This window comes from Perna viridis, chromosome 2, assembly GCF_037379345.1.
Source record: "Perna viridis isolate PV_CMFRI_1.1 ecotype Kerala chromosome 2, ASM3737934v1, whole genome shotgun sequence".
Classification (NCBI taxonomy): Eukaryota; Metazoa; Mollusca; class Bivalvia; order Mytilida; family Mytilidae; genus Perna; species Perna viridis.
This window is the reverse complement of record NC_142446.1, coordinates 61,472,328-61,489,468: the sequence shown is the minus strand read 5'-3', so window position 1 is coordinate 61,489,468 and position 17,141 is coordinate 61,472,328. Positions and strand designations below refer to the sequence as shown.

The 17,141-nt window shown below is 31.0% G+C and overlaps 1 protein-coding gene across 7 annotated transcripts in view; it reads left to right on the top strand.

Moving 5' to 3' along the window:
• LOC148626350 (sushi, von Willebrand factor type A, EGF and pentraxin domain-containing protein 1-like) overlaps positions 1 to 14,355 on the top strand; it is a 29,006-nt gene extending 14,651 nt beyond the window's left edge. For all 7 annotated transcript variants that reach the window (XM_088570252.1, XM_088570247.1, XM_088570253.1 and 4 more), the window contains 3 exons: positions 743 to 952; positions 6,309 to 6,953; positions 8,940 to 14,355. In XM_088570252.1, coding sequence (XP_088426378.1) covers positions 743 to 952; positions 6,309 to 6,953; positions 8,940 to 9,022 — 938 coding nt within the window. In that variant the 3' untranslated portion in view covers positions 9,023 to 14,355. The remainder of the gene's footprint in view (positions 1 to 742; positions 953 to 6,308; positions 6,954 to 8,939) is intronic.
• The last annotated feature ends 2,786 nt before the right edge of the window (positions 14,356 to 17,141 follow it).

Here is a 17,141-nt window from a genome sequence, read left to right as displayed (position 1 = left end):
GTGATTCTGGTGCAGTCATTTGTAGATGTTTGGGTTTTTTTTATATTACTTCAAAAAATTGCATTTGAAGTCATGTAGTTGTATGGCAATGTCGATTTCTTTGTTGTTGTCCATAGACACTTGGTTTTTGTGCAATAAATTAAATATTGGTTGATCATTAGGTTGGTATTTACTTTGTGGGTTAAATTTTATTTCAAGGGGGCCATACCACCAAAAGAAGACTGGGATTGACTTGAGCCAAGTAGAAATAAGGGGCCACAAAGAGGCCAGAAACAAGTTTTTTATATCTGGACAATTGCGCAAAAGCATGAAAAGGGAATGAAACACTTTGAAATTGTACCATAAGTGTTATATCCCCCAAAGGAATGTTAGAACTTGGAGGTTTGGAATTCAACCAGGTAAAAAAGTGACTGCTTCAATTGTGGTCAAATTCTTATCCTGTGTCAAATATCTAATCATCAAAATTCATAGCTGTATCAAGTTTTAATGGTTTGTCCATACTTGCCCGCAACTGTCCAGGGTTCAACCTCCATGGTCGTATTAAGCCACGCCATTCAAAGCATTTTTTATTTTAAAATGACATGGTAATATTTTAAAGTGAAGTAACTATTAGTTATACTCACAGATGGACATTGAATCATTAAACTGATTCCTCATTGTTATCAAATGTCTTTTCTTAAATGTTTTAGACACTTTAGATTACAGGTAATCTTGTTACTAAGCAACTATCTAAACATTGCAGGTAAAGATATCTATTGTCCTTCTATACCTCCCATACCCAATGGCCAGTGTCAGTGTAATCCTCAGAAGAATACAAGTTTCTGTGAACCCTTCTACTTAACTATGGAAGTACAATGTACCTGTAACAATGGTTACAGACTAGCAGGGAACCAGATTCTGACATGCTCTGGTAAAGGGTCATGGGATTACTACCAACCTACTTGTATTAAAGGTAAAAGTCTAACTTGAAAGACTACATAACATGATATGTCTAGTTAAATAAGATTTATTTGTGTGGAAGAGGGAAAATTAAGGAAGATTTTTCATCAGTTAAAGTCTTCATTTGTTAACACAGAGAAGGTTATAATCAAACAATAAGTCACCTGTAAAAAAAAAAGCATGAAAAGTAAGATTGATAAAGAAGTTGATTTCTGTAGATTCTGCTTAAGTCAATATCTAGGACATTCAATAATGAAATGTTTTCATTCATAGTTTTAATAATACATTAAATTAAGCACTGAAACATTGCTGAAACATCTTCATATGTATATAACACACAAGTCAAACTGAGTGACACATGTTTTATAATTTCTATACAACATTAACAACAAAAATGTAAACAACATACTTAAGAATAAATCAGCTGTCAAAAACAAGATTTGAAGTCCGAAATTCATATAGTTCTGTTCCTAAATGTATAATGCAGTGCAAGCTAGCAATAATTTTCTTGAAAAAAATGTCATTTCTCTAAATTTAGATGAATTGATATATTTTATACCATGATCCAGCTAAATACCAACACCCAATAAACATAAAATATTAAAGTTTTCATTCAGATCTAGCAATTTGTCACAAATTATTGCTAGCTTGCTAAATTTAATGTATTATTAAAACTATGAATGAAAACATTTCATTAAGGAATGTCCTAGATGTTGACTTTACATTCAAATTGAGTTAAAGTGCCCCAATAGGGATAGAGAAAACGGCCAGACATTTTGAACACTGAAAACAATTCAGATGATTTAATTTAAAAAAAAAACAAACAAGATTTGAATTGCAAGAAAACGCATTAGATAGCTCTTGATAAGTTGATTTATGTCCTGTACGAAATTTTGAACATGCCCAGTGTATTTTGGTAGTGAATTACGTTACTTCTGGACACCTATGTTCAATAAAAATAGTTTCATCATACAATTATTCAAATGATATCATTCGATAGATAAATAATATATTCACAACACAAAGCAAATATTTTGTTCAGAAATTGTTATCGTTTTTAAGATACTCTATATTTTATAACATCTAGTCAAAATAATAATAAAACAAAATGAAATTGAAAACAAGTTTCCTTTATTATTCTTTGGAAACATAATTAGCAAATGATGAAGGCCAATTAAGCAACCTATTTCCATTCATACAACTTTTAGGTGATACATAGAAAACAATTGTGCATGTTTATAATTAGCTTAATGGGACTGACCGTCTTAGTAACGTAATTCACTTATAGCATTGTAATATATAATACATGGCTTTCTCATGCTTTAATTGGAACACATAACAGAATTGGAAGGTTAAACATGAAAAACAACTAGTTGCAATATTTTGGCAAGTAATATTAAAAAAAATATCGTATCTTTCAGGTTTGTCATTTTTATATACGCCACATGAAGAAATATAGAAGTCTTTTGTGGCATGTAAGGAAATGATAATGGTACAATTGGTTCGATCAATTGTTTAAAATATTATAATAAATATTTCTGGTATATTTTCAAAATCAACGAGTAACCTTCTAGCAGAAATAATTATAATGTCAGAATTAAAATGTAATGTAATTCACAGAAATAACTTTTTGCTGATATTGTGACGTCACTTATAAGTGTAATCAAGGTAGGGAACCAAGATTCTAGCAGAAATCAAAAGAATGTAATCCAGAGACAAAGACCAAACGCGGAAAACAGACAAACACAACAAAGAACATAAAGTAACTAAGATAATACATACAAAGTAACAAAAGTAAATGAGCAACTCTGACTCCATTAAAAACTGGGAGCATGGACCAGGTGTACTGTTAGGTAAGCATTCTCTGCTGTTCTAGAAACATCTGCCGAGCTGATCATAAAATGTCAATTCCAGGGTAGACGAAAGAGGAAGGGAAAACTATGATACGTTGAACAAATCAGAATTTTTTTATAGTGCAGATGGATACACCGTAACGATTCATGAGTGCATGATGACGGCCATAAAACTTCTGTAGTGATGACATCAATTTTGTAGCAACATAACCCTGTTGCAGAAGCCTAACTGTAAGAAGTCTGGTGTGATACAAAGTCACGGCAAGCTCTGGCATAACGTATGAGTTGTGATATGAAAACTCCATATAAAGAGATTTTGCCAAAGATGAATGGAAAGTTGACAATTCTGAATGAAAAGTCATCATGTTTGTCGTAAAGTTTGGTCAATAGTTTTCATTTACCATTGATCTCTATGTGTAGGTCAAGGTATGGGGCTGTCTTTACAGTATCTTTGGTATCCTTTATCTCAAGTTCTTTGGGGTAGGTGCAATGTATCAAAATCCCAAAAGTAGTATTGTTTAAAGATAATATGTCATCTATATAGCTGAGATATTGAAATTGATTGTTGGTATATGCTTAAAGGTGCATTATCAAATATTTTATTGTAGTGATGCTTGATTTCAATATATATTCCTTGTTTTCAAGTGATCTGAATAAACAAAACCAAAAAAATAATTTATCTATATCAGCTCATGAAGAAGCTTACATATCGTTTTTGTGTTTTCTTAAATTCTTGCAATGATTAAATCGTTTTTGAATGGTTTTTGCTTTTTGAAAGGTATTTCTATCTTTGTTTAGCATTAATTTAATGTTTCTCACAACAAGTTGTCATGTAAAACCATTTTCTGTAATCAAAATACAGTGCAACCTCTGTAAACCGGCCATCACTGGGACTGACGAAAACCAGAAATTGACGTTGTTGCCCCGGAAACTGGTTCCAGAAGTATACAACTATCTTTTCAAATGTTTTTTTTGTAATACATGTATGTTTCATTGAATAAGTATTTATATCCATGTTGTTGTTATTTTACAAGTTTATTTGTTAATGCTTTCTCTTGAATAATAGGCCCTGAGATCGGTATGGCCTTGTCACGAGCTTGACGGAACCAATCCCACATAAGATCATTCAAATTGTCATGCTTACTTTTATTTGCAAATCTGAACTTCTGAAGATTGTCATTATTTTCAAAATTGCCAAGATACTCGGACTTGCGTTTCATAATATCGGAAACTGTTGTTTTGCCTATGCGGAATTTCTCGCTTAAAGATTTCTGAGATGGTTTAGGATACTTTTCAGACTCTTTTATCAAATTAATTTTGTCTTCAAGAGTAAGTTCAATGCGGCGACGTTTAGCGGCGGTTTAGACATTTTAACATGAAATGAATAATTTTAGCAGTAACTGAACTAGCAAGTAAAACGAAATATTTAGTTATGATTTTAATTTATTAATGCTCAAAATTTATAGCCAAATGAAATGAAACCATAAATTTAATTTAATTTACTCATAAGACAAAAGAATGCACCGCGGTCGGAAAAATTGTTTAAATCAAATGAAGTTTGCTTTTACAAAACCATTTGATATTCATGGGTTTAAAAACAAATTAAAAATATACATGTGGTAAACCACGCGGATCATTGTGTGTGCAAGCTAAATTGCCTTTTAATCATTATCTTTACAAGCCGATTTGTTTTAATTATTATGTTTTGATGTTTGATAATTACATTTAATTACGATTTGCACCTGTATGACATGTTTACGTAACAAGGTAAATAGTCCGGCGACAATGGTTTACATGTAAAATATGTCAATCAATAATCAATACACAGAGTGACAGGTAACACGGTTCACCAATTTCTCAGGTAAACAGATTTTGTCGGCCGGTTTTAAGAGGTCAATATTGTATGAAAACATATGTTTCGTACCAGAATGTACAGCCGGAATTCGGAATTTAGAGGGGCCGGTATTCAGAGGACTTTTTTACTTGAATATATAGGCATTAATTCCGGACCAAAAATAAATGTACGGTTTTCACAGGAATCCGGTTTATGGGGGTTCACTGTACACAGTTTATGAACAGATGAATTAAGTTACAATGTTGTGAATTACGTTACACCGTAATATATACCAATGCTTGATTTATATATCATACATAGCAATATGCTATTGTCATAACATCTTACCAATACATCTATTCTCCGTTTCTAAGTTAAATTAAACTAATAATTAATAATACCTAAATAACTGCACTTAACAGAAATTAAGGACACCTACAACTAGAGGGTATGTTTACATCAGGAACGCCTTTACAATTGTTCCTGTGTCACAACTTCCTTTTCTGAAGATGCCGTATGGTAGTCGATGTCACTGATAATGATTTATAGTTTATTTGTTCAGAGAACAGTTTTTTTTTTTATCCGTTTAAAAGAAATTACTGTAACGTAATTCACTGTAATGTAATTCATGGACTTGTACTTTACCAAGGATGTGAAAAAATATGTAGCACCTGAAAAATCTGTTTAAGAGTCATTTATGACTAACATTGGTGTGTGTATAAGTAAGAATATTGAAATTTTGCTACTACCATTAACAGATGCAAGAGACACTCTAATGTAATTCACAATTAAATGTACATTTGGAAAAAAGATAAAAATTATGTATTTTTTCAATAAAAACATTATCCTTTACGTGTGAATCATTCATTTTCTTATTGTTTATTATTTTGTGGTAATTTTTTTTCACACAGACTTTTGTGTCAGTTACATTTTCATTACAGCTTCAGGAAATTTGTAATGTAATTCACTATGTTTCATGGAACATCCGTATTTTGTGAAAAAAAAATTAAATTGTTTTCGATGTAAAAATAAATGTTAAAATTGAATTTTTAGCCATTTTTTCCCCTAGAAAATTTATTGGATGTTCTTCATTTGGAGTATTTTATATTTTTCTATGTATTTTTTTGGGGGAACTCTAATTTGTAACATAGGGTTTTTGTCAATTGAGTCTTAGATATTTATCGTTTTTGTTCAGTGAACCCGATCAGTGCCCCGTAAACTATTTTTTTCACAATCTGGCATAACCCTGATAGTAAATTGAACCCAAAGCTAAATCGGGAAATAGCTTTGTGTCTTGGAAAATAGTTTGTGACTATGAAATTGGCATTGACGCACTTTAACTGAATTTGAGTGTTAGCAGAACCTTAAAGGACAAAAATTGTTTTCAGTGGATTAATTTATTTCATGGTTTTAATTTTATTATTATTGGTGACTTTAACATAATTTTATTGTTCTAATTGCCTGAAATTTTTTATCTCAGGCTACTCTCATTAAAAAAATATCGGCAGTTTACAATGACAAATTAACTGTGACATTGCCAATCAACTGAATAACATCAGTTTTGAATGTCTCAACAGAACATCATGTCTAATCCTATTGGGCTAAATGTGATATTTTCTGTCTTGACTTCAAAACTGCTGTTATTTTGTATAAATTTAATCGAATAATTTGTTACCTTTCAGCTGATACTGGTATTGTTGATACAGAGGACCATTCAGCCTCCTCACCATCAGCAGCCAATAGAATGAATACATTAGCTGTTGTCATAGCAACAGCATGTAGTGTTCTGGGTATTCTTTTACTTATTATGGTTGTGATGATAGTCAGGCGTAGGAAGCCTAGACCACGTCACTACCACCAAATGGGAATACCTCCACCATACCAAAGAGTTCATAGCAGTTCATTTGACGATTTAGATCGAGTGGCACTAATTGGTTATGATGCAGCTAGGTTGCCAACTTATGAGGAGGCAGTACACAGTAACAATACATCTACTGCTACTCAACAAGCATTATCTGAAGTTCAGGTTTCTAGCGATTATAGGCCATTACCTAGCATTCCAAGTGCTGTCCGAAATACAAACGCTCAAAACCAAGACATTCAGTCCATAAACTCTAACAGACATTCCATCACTACAATGAGTACAGTAAATCGTGATGGTGTATCTGAAGTTTTTGGATCTATAGACACTGTGAATTTTAGTATGAGTGATGCTTCCACATCCGTTACTGTGGATACATTTGATAGCTCCATGTCACGGCCTTCTCATGGGTCTGGTACAGCTACTGCAGGCAGTGTTAATTCATCAAATGAAAATATCACAGAAGGTAAAAATCTGGGTTTTTTTTTTAGAGTTATGCATTCTTTTAGTTTAGATATGATTATGTTATTGAAAGTTTGAATATAAATATTTAACAAATTTAGATGCAAACAATTATCTAATTTTTAACATGATTTCTAACAATGCAAAGGTTGTAAAACAAAAAAACAAAACAAAAAAAAAACAGTTTTCTCATTTTACACTTTCTAATACATGATGTAATAAGTGGTCTTATGCTAATACTTGAAATCTAAAAGTACAAATAATGACTTTTGTTAATATTTATGATGCAGTACTTATTTGAAGATAGCAGTTTGTTAAACGTTTTATATGGGACTAACCATCGTGGTTGATTAAACTGTGAAGTTAACAATGGCAAAGAGTTTACAATTGTATTTTTGAAATTAATAATTGCCAATCAAAAACACATCACAATCGATCCTCTAGCGTTATCATTTGTATTACAACTTGTACATGTACAATTATCACTACATTCATGGGTGGATTAAAGAAGAAATCATTTACAATATGTAATTATGTATTTGGGAAAATGTAGAATAATCATAGGGGTTAAAATTATGACATACAAGCCGGTAGCCCTGGCTTTAGCTGAGTTTTCCACACTTTTTTCTGAACACTTACATATATTGAGCTGATTTTTGGTATGCGAGTCAACCTTTATGAGTTACAGATCTAGTTTACATTTTGTTCCACTTTGCTGATTTTCTTATGAGTTATGGCCCTTGAACTTTGATAAATATACTTAAATTTTAGTTTGCTACACTTTTTTCTAAAGCTGGCATATATTTAGCAGGTTTTTTGGTATGTGAGTCTATCCTGATGAGTTACAGATCAAGATAAGGTTTTGTTTAGCTTTGCTGGTTTTTTCCAAAGTTTCAAAATCAAGGTTATTTCTTCAGATTGTCATTTATACTTGATGATCTGAGGTAGTATTTGGGTCAGTGATATAAACAGTCGGTAGGGGACTATATATTGTTTTGCAATACTCACAGAATGCTTGTTTTAAATATTTTCTAAATGTACAACTAAATTTTACCCAAGTTTGGTAGTCCAGCTCAAAATCTAGTAGCCATGGGTCACTGCTAATTTTTGTCCCAGGTATCACAACAAGCCCATTTATATGATGTATTACGCTGATTATTGTTTCAGTTGAGGCCTTTATTAACAACTTTGTCATACCCTGCTCGTACAGTGTAAGAATTCCGCTCCTCCGTAACCAAACCTCTTACTTCAAAATGCCATATTGCAAACTGCTCATTCTGATGTTCATTAAACGTCAGCAAAGCTTTAGCAAAAAATTTACCATATACAAGCTTTTTATACAGTTTCTTTACCCACACATGAGAGATGATGACAAAACTGAAGAAAATCGAATGACCTACCTGATGAGATAATTCAGCCATCCTAGAAATCTTTTACAAAAGGAGTTAAAATTAACTTTACATTCAGATTTTCAGCATTTTGAATCGGTACATCCATTTAATGAAATTGCATATTTTGATTTGCAAAACAATTTTTTTTTTAATTAACCAATGAATTGACCAACTTAAAGTTTGTTTTATCAAAAATATATTGTATGCAGTAAAATTAGTGACCAAATTTAAAACTGGCTGGACACTTTGATAACTGTATTTATTTAAAGTGTTATTGGTATTTAACAAAAATTTAGGATTTGTATTGCTTGATTTCAGGCATGTCAAACTTCCTTTACAAAAATAAAAGATTTAAAACATTTTAAAACACATGTTTAGTTTATTCACATTTACGGTGGATTTCAACATGTCAGATGCTAGCGGTTAGGGATGGCACTAAGTTAGAAAATACTGTAAACATATTAATTTTCATGGTTGCTAATTTTTGCGGATTCTCTCAAGTGAACATGTTTGCGGACTAAGTAAGGTCTATGAAAAAAATGTTGACATAAAAAAATAATTCCTAAAAGGTTGTGTGATTTTGTTCTCTTGTATTACAGATGTACCTCTATTAGAGTCTAACAGAGAAGATACTGTAAACCAGGGTGAAACAATGGAAATCAAAGATGAAGAAAAAGACTAAGAATTAAAGGCCACTTTGTCATCACAATATAACCATATTGTTAATCCATACAATTTCATACTGAAAATTCATCAATAGTTGCTACTTTTGTTCTTTACATGCGGTTTGGTAAACTCATGCTGATATTTTGTAATAACTTCACCATCTGTAGGAGATTCAAATAACAGATATGAAATAAGATCTCAAGTTTAAGAAAAGTCTTCATAAGAATGATACTTGTTAACCTTTGGAACAGTTCACGTGGAAGATTTTTTGATGAAAAGACAATTTTGTATGTATAATTTTAGTATTTTATGTGGGAGATTCTAAATACATGTATTTCAATGATTTTGTGGGAGTCTCCCCACAATGTGAGAGGATGGGAAGAATCCTTTTGAATGTTTTTTTACAGTGACAAATTATGTTAGTAATGATCCACTAGTACACCTATTTTAGAATTTACAGTGTTTTAATTGTCCAATTGTTTCATTATCCATTTGATTCAGTCTTCCCTTGATTTGAAGTGTTGAAGTGTTAAGAACATTAGGTTTGAATAATCAGAAGAAATTGCTTTTTGGCATAAATGCACAATGTACAATACAAGGCATTTACAAGATAGTATGTTTTTTTTTAGTTCAGGGCCCAGTTTCATAAAAATATCTGAAATTCCTCAGATCCTTGAGTTTTCAAAATGTTCAATTTTGGGTGACTTTTGTCAAGAAAGGATTCAAGGAAAATCTGAATTTGATTTTTTTTCCAGAGTCCTATTATTATTGATTATTAACTGATTTATTGACCAGGTTTTGATTTAGATGTATTTTTTCTTATTGATGCACTTAGATCAGTAGTACATTTACTGTTTATCTTGTATATTTCTTCTCAATGCTAGGTATAGAATTGATTTCTTAGGTCACATAAAATTATAAATTTTCAGATATGTTCAAAAAAATTTGGTGCATGCAGACAATAATTTTAAATTTTGATTATTTTGCTTCGAAGTGCAAAACTTGGTACTTAACAAAATGTATATTTCAACAGGGGCAATATTAAATTTATATCTCTTCTTATTATATTTCTTTCAAATTTTTAAAGTAGGGTCTCATTTTGAATTTGAATATATAGGATTACACAAAATGATTTGTTTAAGACCAACTATGCATGGTTCATTGATATTTATTTTAAATCATTCATCAGTTAATTGCCACATCTGTGGCATGGGCATTTCCAAAACAAGAGTCATTTAGTAAAAAAGAAATATCCTGCAGTTTAATTCAATTAAGATTCCTTTTTAAATACTAAGTTTATTTTATTTAGCTTTTATGTATATTGTGTACTATTGGAAAAAACAGGCAGTGGGTGGCACATGACAAATTTTGTTTTCAAAAATTTTTCACCCATTTCATATCACAACTTTATCCTTTCTCAAAGTTGAATAATGGTTTTGGATTAACTGCAACAATAAAAGAGAAATAAAATTACATAGAAAGCATTGAAATTCTTGAAAAAAAAGATAACTCTTTAATATTAGCAAAATTTGGTTGCTTTGTTGGTGAACTTTAAAATCATTTCTTGAGCCATCCATTGTCGATTCTTTATTCTCTTTGACATACATATGGTATATACATTACATTGGAACAAAAAATTCAGTGGGATAAAATTTAACCTGTGCCACTCATATCATAGGATCTGCCTGATTTTTACATGGACAACCTCATAAAGCAGATAGCATTTTATGTGCATTAGTTTTGAATGTGACTTGAGAAAGAAAATATTAAAATAAGGGTTTTTGGAGATGTTTAAACACTCTTCAGCGATTGCTTTTTTTCAAATAGGAGTATCAGTAGAAACACATAAATGCACCATCATAAAACTTGTCAGTCATTTTATTCTTTAAGAGAGTACTTCATCTAAGATTGAGTGATGTTCGATTTTATATTTCACCTTCACACAATGTTACCATCATGATTATCTTATATATATATTCCAACTAAGTATATGTACATTCCTACCAAGAAATAGCCTATTGTTCCATACTTTACACAGTATAAGAATGTGTTAAGTACATGTATTAGCACAAAAAAATGAATCAGTTGATTATTATTTATAGTAATGATTCTCTTAAATATCAATATAAGGTGTTTTAATCATTAATGGGCTTCACACATTTTTGTATATGTTTATTTTCTGGTGTATTATTTTAAAAGAGCTCAATATCATTTTTTCTTTCCATTGGAAGAAAAAGTTACTATTGTGGAGTTGAATTTTGCTTTTATGGGAAAAGGAAAAACTTGAGACTTCTACTTTGATAACTTTGAGAACTGTCTGTATGATGATCAGGAGGATAGAACCATACCTTTCTGAAAAGCTGTTTATTTTCGTTACTTGTCAGTTAAAAAATTTGTGTTGTTTCACAGTTCAACCCAGGATTTTTGAATAGGGCTATATTCAGTGTGAATGACACAACATTAATGGGTTCTGTGTCGAAACACGCCACTTCTTCTTAATGAATTTTTAAAAATTGATCTGTGTATTCAAAATGTACATTGCTGTTTATGTTTATATGAATTATTCATAGGTCAATATTTTACCATTGCTGTAATTATAACTTTAATACTGTTTTTTTTTCCTTTTTATATTTAGCACAAAAATTAAAAAGATATTCTATCAAATTATGATAAGTAATTCTTCAACAGACCATAGGGTGTTTACTGCTATCGGTTTCAAGAGCTAATTATCTTGTAGAATGCTGTAATTGACCTTTGGGCACACACGTTCTCTCATTAATTGATTTTTAATCCTCATATTAAGCTTTATAGCACAGTACTGAGGTCAATAGCATACACTTGAAGGGGAGAACACTGGTTGTTTGGCTGATGAATTACTAACATTTTATCAGTGATATGATCAGCTGGGTCATCATGTGATTTGTGATTTGGTATCTTAGTGTTAGGTTGTATTAAATATGAAATGAATTTATCTAAGGTTGTTTTTAACCAAAAAATAACCTTTTTAAGGAATCTCAGCAATTAGCAATGTTATTACTTAAATGCTTCATATCATGTGATGTTTATATTAAGACAGGTTTTAGTGTAATTTTTGTTGCCAAATATTTGCAATTAATGTTTTTTATTATATCTTACAGATCTGAATCAGTTTTTGAAATACTTTAAATAGTTTTCGTATTTTACTGAACAAAGTAGAATATCTTTTCATTTAAAAAGGAAACTTTACTGGCACAAGAATAGTCAAATTTCATCAAAATTTTTTTTAAAATGATTAAAATCATATTTTGCTGAAAGTATTATTCATGGTATAAATTTTGTAATTTTATTCATTGCACAGAGTGAAAAAAACTCGTACAACATGAAACTTCCATGTAAATTATAATGATTATAATATTTTTATAATCGTCCAAAAAAATGTAACTGACTTTAATTCTTGATAATGAAAACTTAAATTGTTGAATTTTTAACATAACTTGTGTGTGATTTTTTTTTCTCCAAAATCACTAAAATTAAAACCACATTCTTCACAATTTTAAAAATGACAGTGCAATAATAAATGCATTCAATGATTTTTTAATTTATTATATGTAATGCAATTTTTAAGTACCAGTCTTGATAAAAGTTAGACAGGAGATGATTCATACATGTTAAAAACCCATCAAATTCACTTTTATTTCTAATTTTCAATCGGTTACAGACGACATAACCAGTTTTAGTTTGCAGGAGTTATCCTTCTCAAGTTGGTTTAATTTGGTTGGTTTTATTTGGAGATGAATGTTTGGTTTTGTCAAAAATACAGATCTGAATACAGAAATGACTATCCAAACATAAAAATATATCAAATTTAGACCTGAAAAGCATTATTTCTTGGTTGGATTTTTTTCCACAGCATAAATCACCTCTCAGTGTCTGAATTTTAAATGGACTGGTACATGATCAGTTAGATTTTAAGTTTCCCATTATTCGTTGTAATAAATCAGTTATCACTGACTTCACTTTAATAAAAATATAATTGTTATAGTTTTACTAGATAGAAATTCTACCAAATGTTATTTCTTTGTTAAAATGTTGTTTTTTTTTTTATTGTTCATGTAAAAGTACTAACATTTTAAGATATTTAGCATCATGTATACATGTGTATCTCCTTTTTCTGAGTATCTTAGTTACTGGTTTTATGAGACTTGTTCTCCTTTATGTTGCAGATTCTTATACAATATTTGTAAACAGGGCAGTTAGGTGAAAAAGAATTGATTGTTGGTGATTTTTTTTATATTCACTGGATATATTCAAACTTAAAGAATTTCTGAAATGTGTGCCGTTGGATCCATTTGCCTTTCTTGTTTCACTATTGAAACACTTTGTATACACTTGATGGAAGAAAAAATATATAATTTTCCATTTGATTCACAATTTATAATCTTTTTTACTATGTACCTGTTGTTTCACTAAATTTTTTTGGCTGATAAACTGTTCTTGTCTTGAAGTGATCTTTTTTTCAGTGCTATACATTGAAAACAACAGCTATTGTAAGCACAACTCCTAAATTGCTCAAAGGATTTTGATGCAATTTTAAGGGAGAATGGGTATAATATGTAGATGTGCATGAAGAAATATGATTACTGCTGGAGGACTCCCTAGGGAGATAATCCTAATTCAGGGTTTTACATGTTAAAACCTTGTAAGCACAACTCCTCCTTAACAGCTCAAGGGTTTTTGATGTAATTTTATAGGAAGTTTTGGTTTTATATCTAGATATGCATGAAGGAATATAATTACTGTAGGAGGACTCCAGAGGAAGATATTCCAAATTAAGAGTTTACATGTTAAAATCTTTGTGAGTTCAACTCCTAAACAGCTCAAGGGATTTTTATGTAATTTTATAGGAAGGTTGGTTATCATGAAGGAATATAATAACTCCCAGAGGACTCCAAAGAGAGATAATCGAAAGTAAGGGTTTTTTCTTGGTAAAACCTTTTAAGTGCAACTCCTCCTATACCACTCAAGGAGTTTTGAAGAAATTTTATAGGATAGTTTGGTATTATATTTAAATATGCATGAAGGAAGATGACTCCACAAGGGAGATAATCCAACAAGCTTTTTACATTCAAGTCAATTTGAAGTGGATGTATTCTCTTAGTGAACTTGCTCACAGTACTTCTAGTTTTATCTTTTCCTTAACAACCAAAAGTGAACTGAATGTTTAAAAGAAATAGGTAAAGTATATAACTGGTATGAACATGATTAATTTTGATAAACATGTCTATGTATTGAAGTTGTATCTGAATAGATTCGACATCCAGATGAAATCACTGCAGTATAGTTTATTGCAATAAAAAATTACATATTTTACACCTCAGCATTGTTATTTCTCAATCTAAGACCTCCATAAGTTCTAAAGTGTATGAATATAAGTACAGGTATACCGAACAATCGTGCAGAGTGTGCATTACAGGTTTCACAAGAATCATGTAGAGTGTCCTAAGTACAGGTTTATCTAAAAATCAGACAGATTGTGTTATGTACAGGTATACCTAAGAATCAGACGAGTATGCTAAGAACAGGTTTACCTTAGAATTAGGCAGAGTGTGATAAGTCAATATATTTTGTCAACTTCCTTAATTATGTAAAAGCATTCAGTATGAACCTTTAGTAATTAGACAGCTAATAAAAGTAATGAAGGGGGTTTGGAAAGTGATCTGTGGTGAAAATGAAAAAAAAAAGCTCAACAGATTTCAAGTTAACTTTCTTAAATACTTTTCCAACCTTAAATACAACTCTTATTGGTATATTTCACCAACATTTTTCAGAAAGATGCAAGTTTTTTTAACTACTGTGAATTTATTACTGTTTGTGGGGTACCAATCTTTGTGCTTTTCGTGGATGTGTTAAATCACAAAATTTGGTTTCCAACGAAAATGAAATTTCCCATTCATTTGTTATGGTAGAATTGTCAAATTCATACATTCAAGAATCTGCGAAGTGACATTTTTCCTTATAAACCACGAAAATTTGTAACCACGAATAAAAGTACTTTCACATTATCACATTTTTTCTTCAGTTGAACCTTTACTTAGTAAACCAGGTGAACTAATTACAGTTGCAGGACCAAATAAATTGACATTATGGCGTACACGAAAAATTAACGAAATGTAAGGTGAGAGTTAGATACGGAAAGTATTACAGAAACTTAATTACATCTAAGTCACCAATCATGTTATTAGCTAGGAGGAATAGGCTTGGATTCTTACGGAAAGAAAAAAAACTACTCCAAATATTTGCACCGAAGATATTTTACTCAGCCATGGACAGAAACAAATACTATATGATCCAATTACTTAACAATGTGGGTTTTTAACTCGGGCTCCTGCTGAAAAAAAAAAAAATTAAAAAAATCAAAGCCCCCCCCCCCCACTCTCAAGAAGAAAATGGTCTGTGCCCAACTCCTTCGAGCTAGATTTGTTCCATAAATCTGGAATTCACCCATGATGAAAAAGGCAAAATAAAATCAACCAGATAAAGTGCTCGATAAATCTTATGATATTTGGATACAGGAAATAGGCCTTCTATTTCATGTTTGCGTATATTTCAAAACAATGAAAAATGAGATAGTTTTGTTTTTTTCGGCTTATATCAACTTATAAACTTATGATATTTCGTACATCATTCGGAATGTGTACCCTGCTTTCTGGTCGGAATATTAGGCATTTGTAGATGGACTTCTTTCTGGAAAAGATTTCGGATAAAGTACATTGTATTCGTTTAATAATAAATTTCAAGGGATCATAGCAGAATTCTAAAGTTCGGAAACAATAAGATGAAACAATTTAACCAGAATACCACCAAATTTCACGTGATAAACATGTTAATGCTGAGCTTATTTAGGCTTTAATAGAGCGTTTTTTTTTAATTTCGAATATATAGAGTTAGTGTACGTGTACTAACTCTTCAGTTATTTAACCACATACTAAAGACGAAGTGTAAGGCACATCTTCATAAAATGGGGAGCGAAAATATCATTTCCCTGATTGTTCTGATTGTGTCATTTTTATTTTCATTAACATTTGGTGACTTTCTTGGTGGTACTATCAACTGGCGATTTCTTCCTGACAGAAACGTAAGTCTTTAAAATGTGTAAAAGTAAGTTCTCCTTATTTTAGTCGTCTGAATGGGTATTTTTATACTTTCTAAATTGATATTTGAAGTATCTGAATGTCGGTTCGAAAAGGCATTGTCAAAATTTGCATGATAAACGAGGAGCATTGAAAGTACTCTTCTATTAATGTTATACCAAATATATTTTAATTCACTGGTAACTCTTACCTACTGTTTTAACGACAAGGCGAACAATGTAGGTAAAACATTACAAAATATCAAAATATAGGTACAATTCAGAGACATCAATACCAAAACGTGAAAACAGTTAACAGAGACGATTTACATACACAATGTAAACAACATAGTCAAATACAGCTATACATTTATAACAGAAGAAAAGGTAACTGAGCACACAAAAACTTTTTAAACACATGCAATATGAACTGTTGTACAATGTAAATACATGTTAGTCGTTTCCGTGATTCCATTACTAGTATAGCAAACATTAACATATGTAGCTTATTTCAGATTGCCTCATGTGAGGTGGACTCATGTCTTCGAGGAAATTGACAGGAAAAATGTAATATTGTGGACAGAAGTAAACACAGAGCTGCGTGAAGACATGGGATTACCAAACTCTAGCCCTATTGCAGCTTTACCACCATACATTGGGTACACAATTTATGAAATTTGTTGAATCGAGTCTCGCGTGCAATTGGTATGCGTTTAAATAGATGTCCATATAAACATCGCCTTATTCGAACTGATGGTGTACACATATTATTGCGGAAATATGCATTCAGCGCTCCTGAACAATGTTGGTACAAATGACAGTACAAAATATCGGGAAGATTTTGCATGGCATTACAACGAATATTAAAATGATTAACCAACCTGGAGCAGCTGCATGATAAAGTGTATAGGTATTGTTTGTAAAGTACATTGAATGCACATAAAACAATCCTAAATTGTTCATGTATCATTGTAACCATGTATATGACCTGTGATTATTGATTACCTTAGTATTGTCGGGGGTAGCA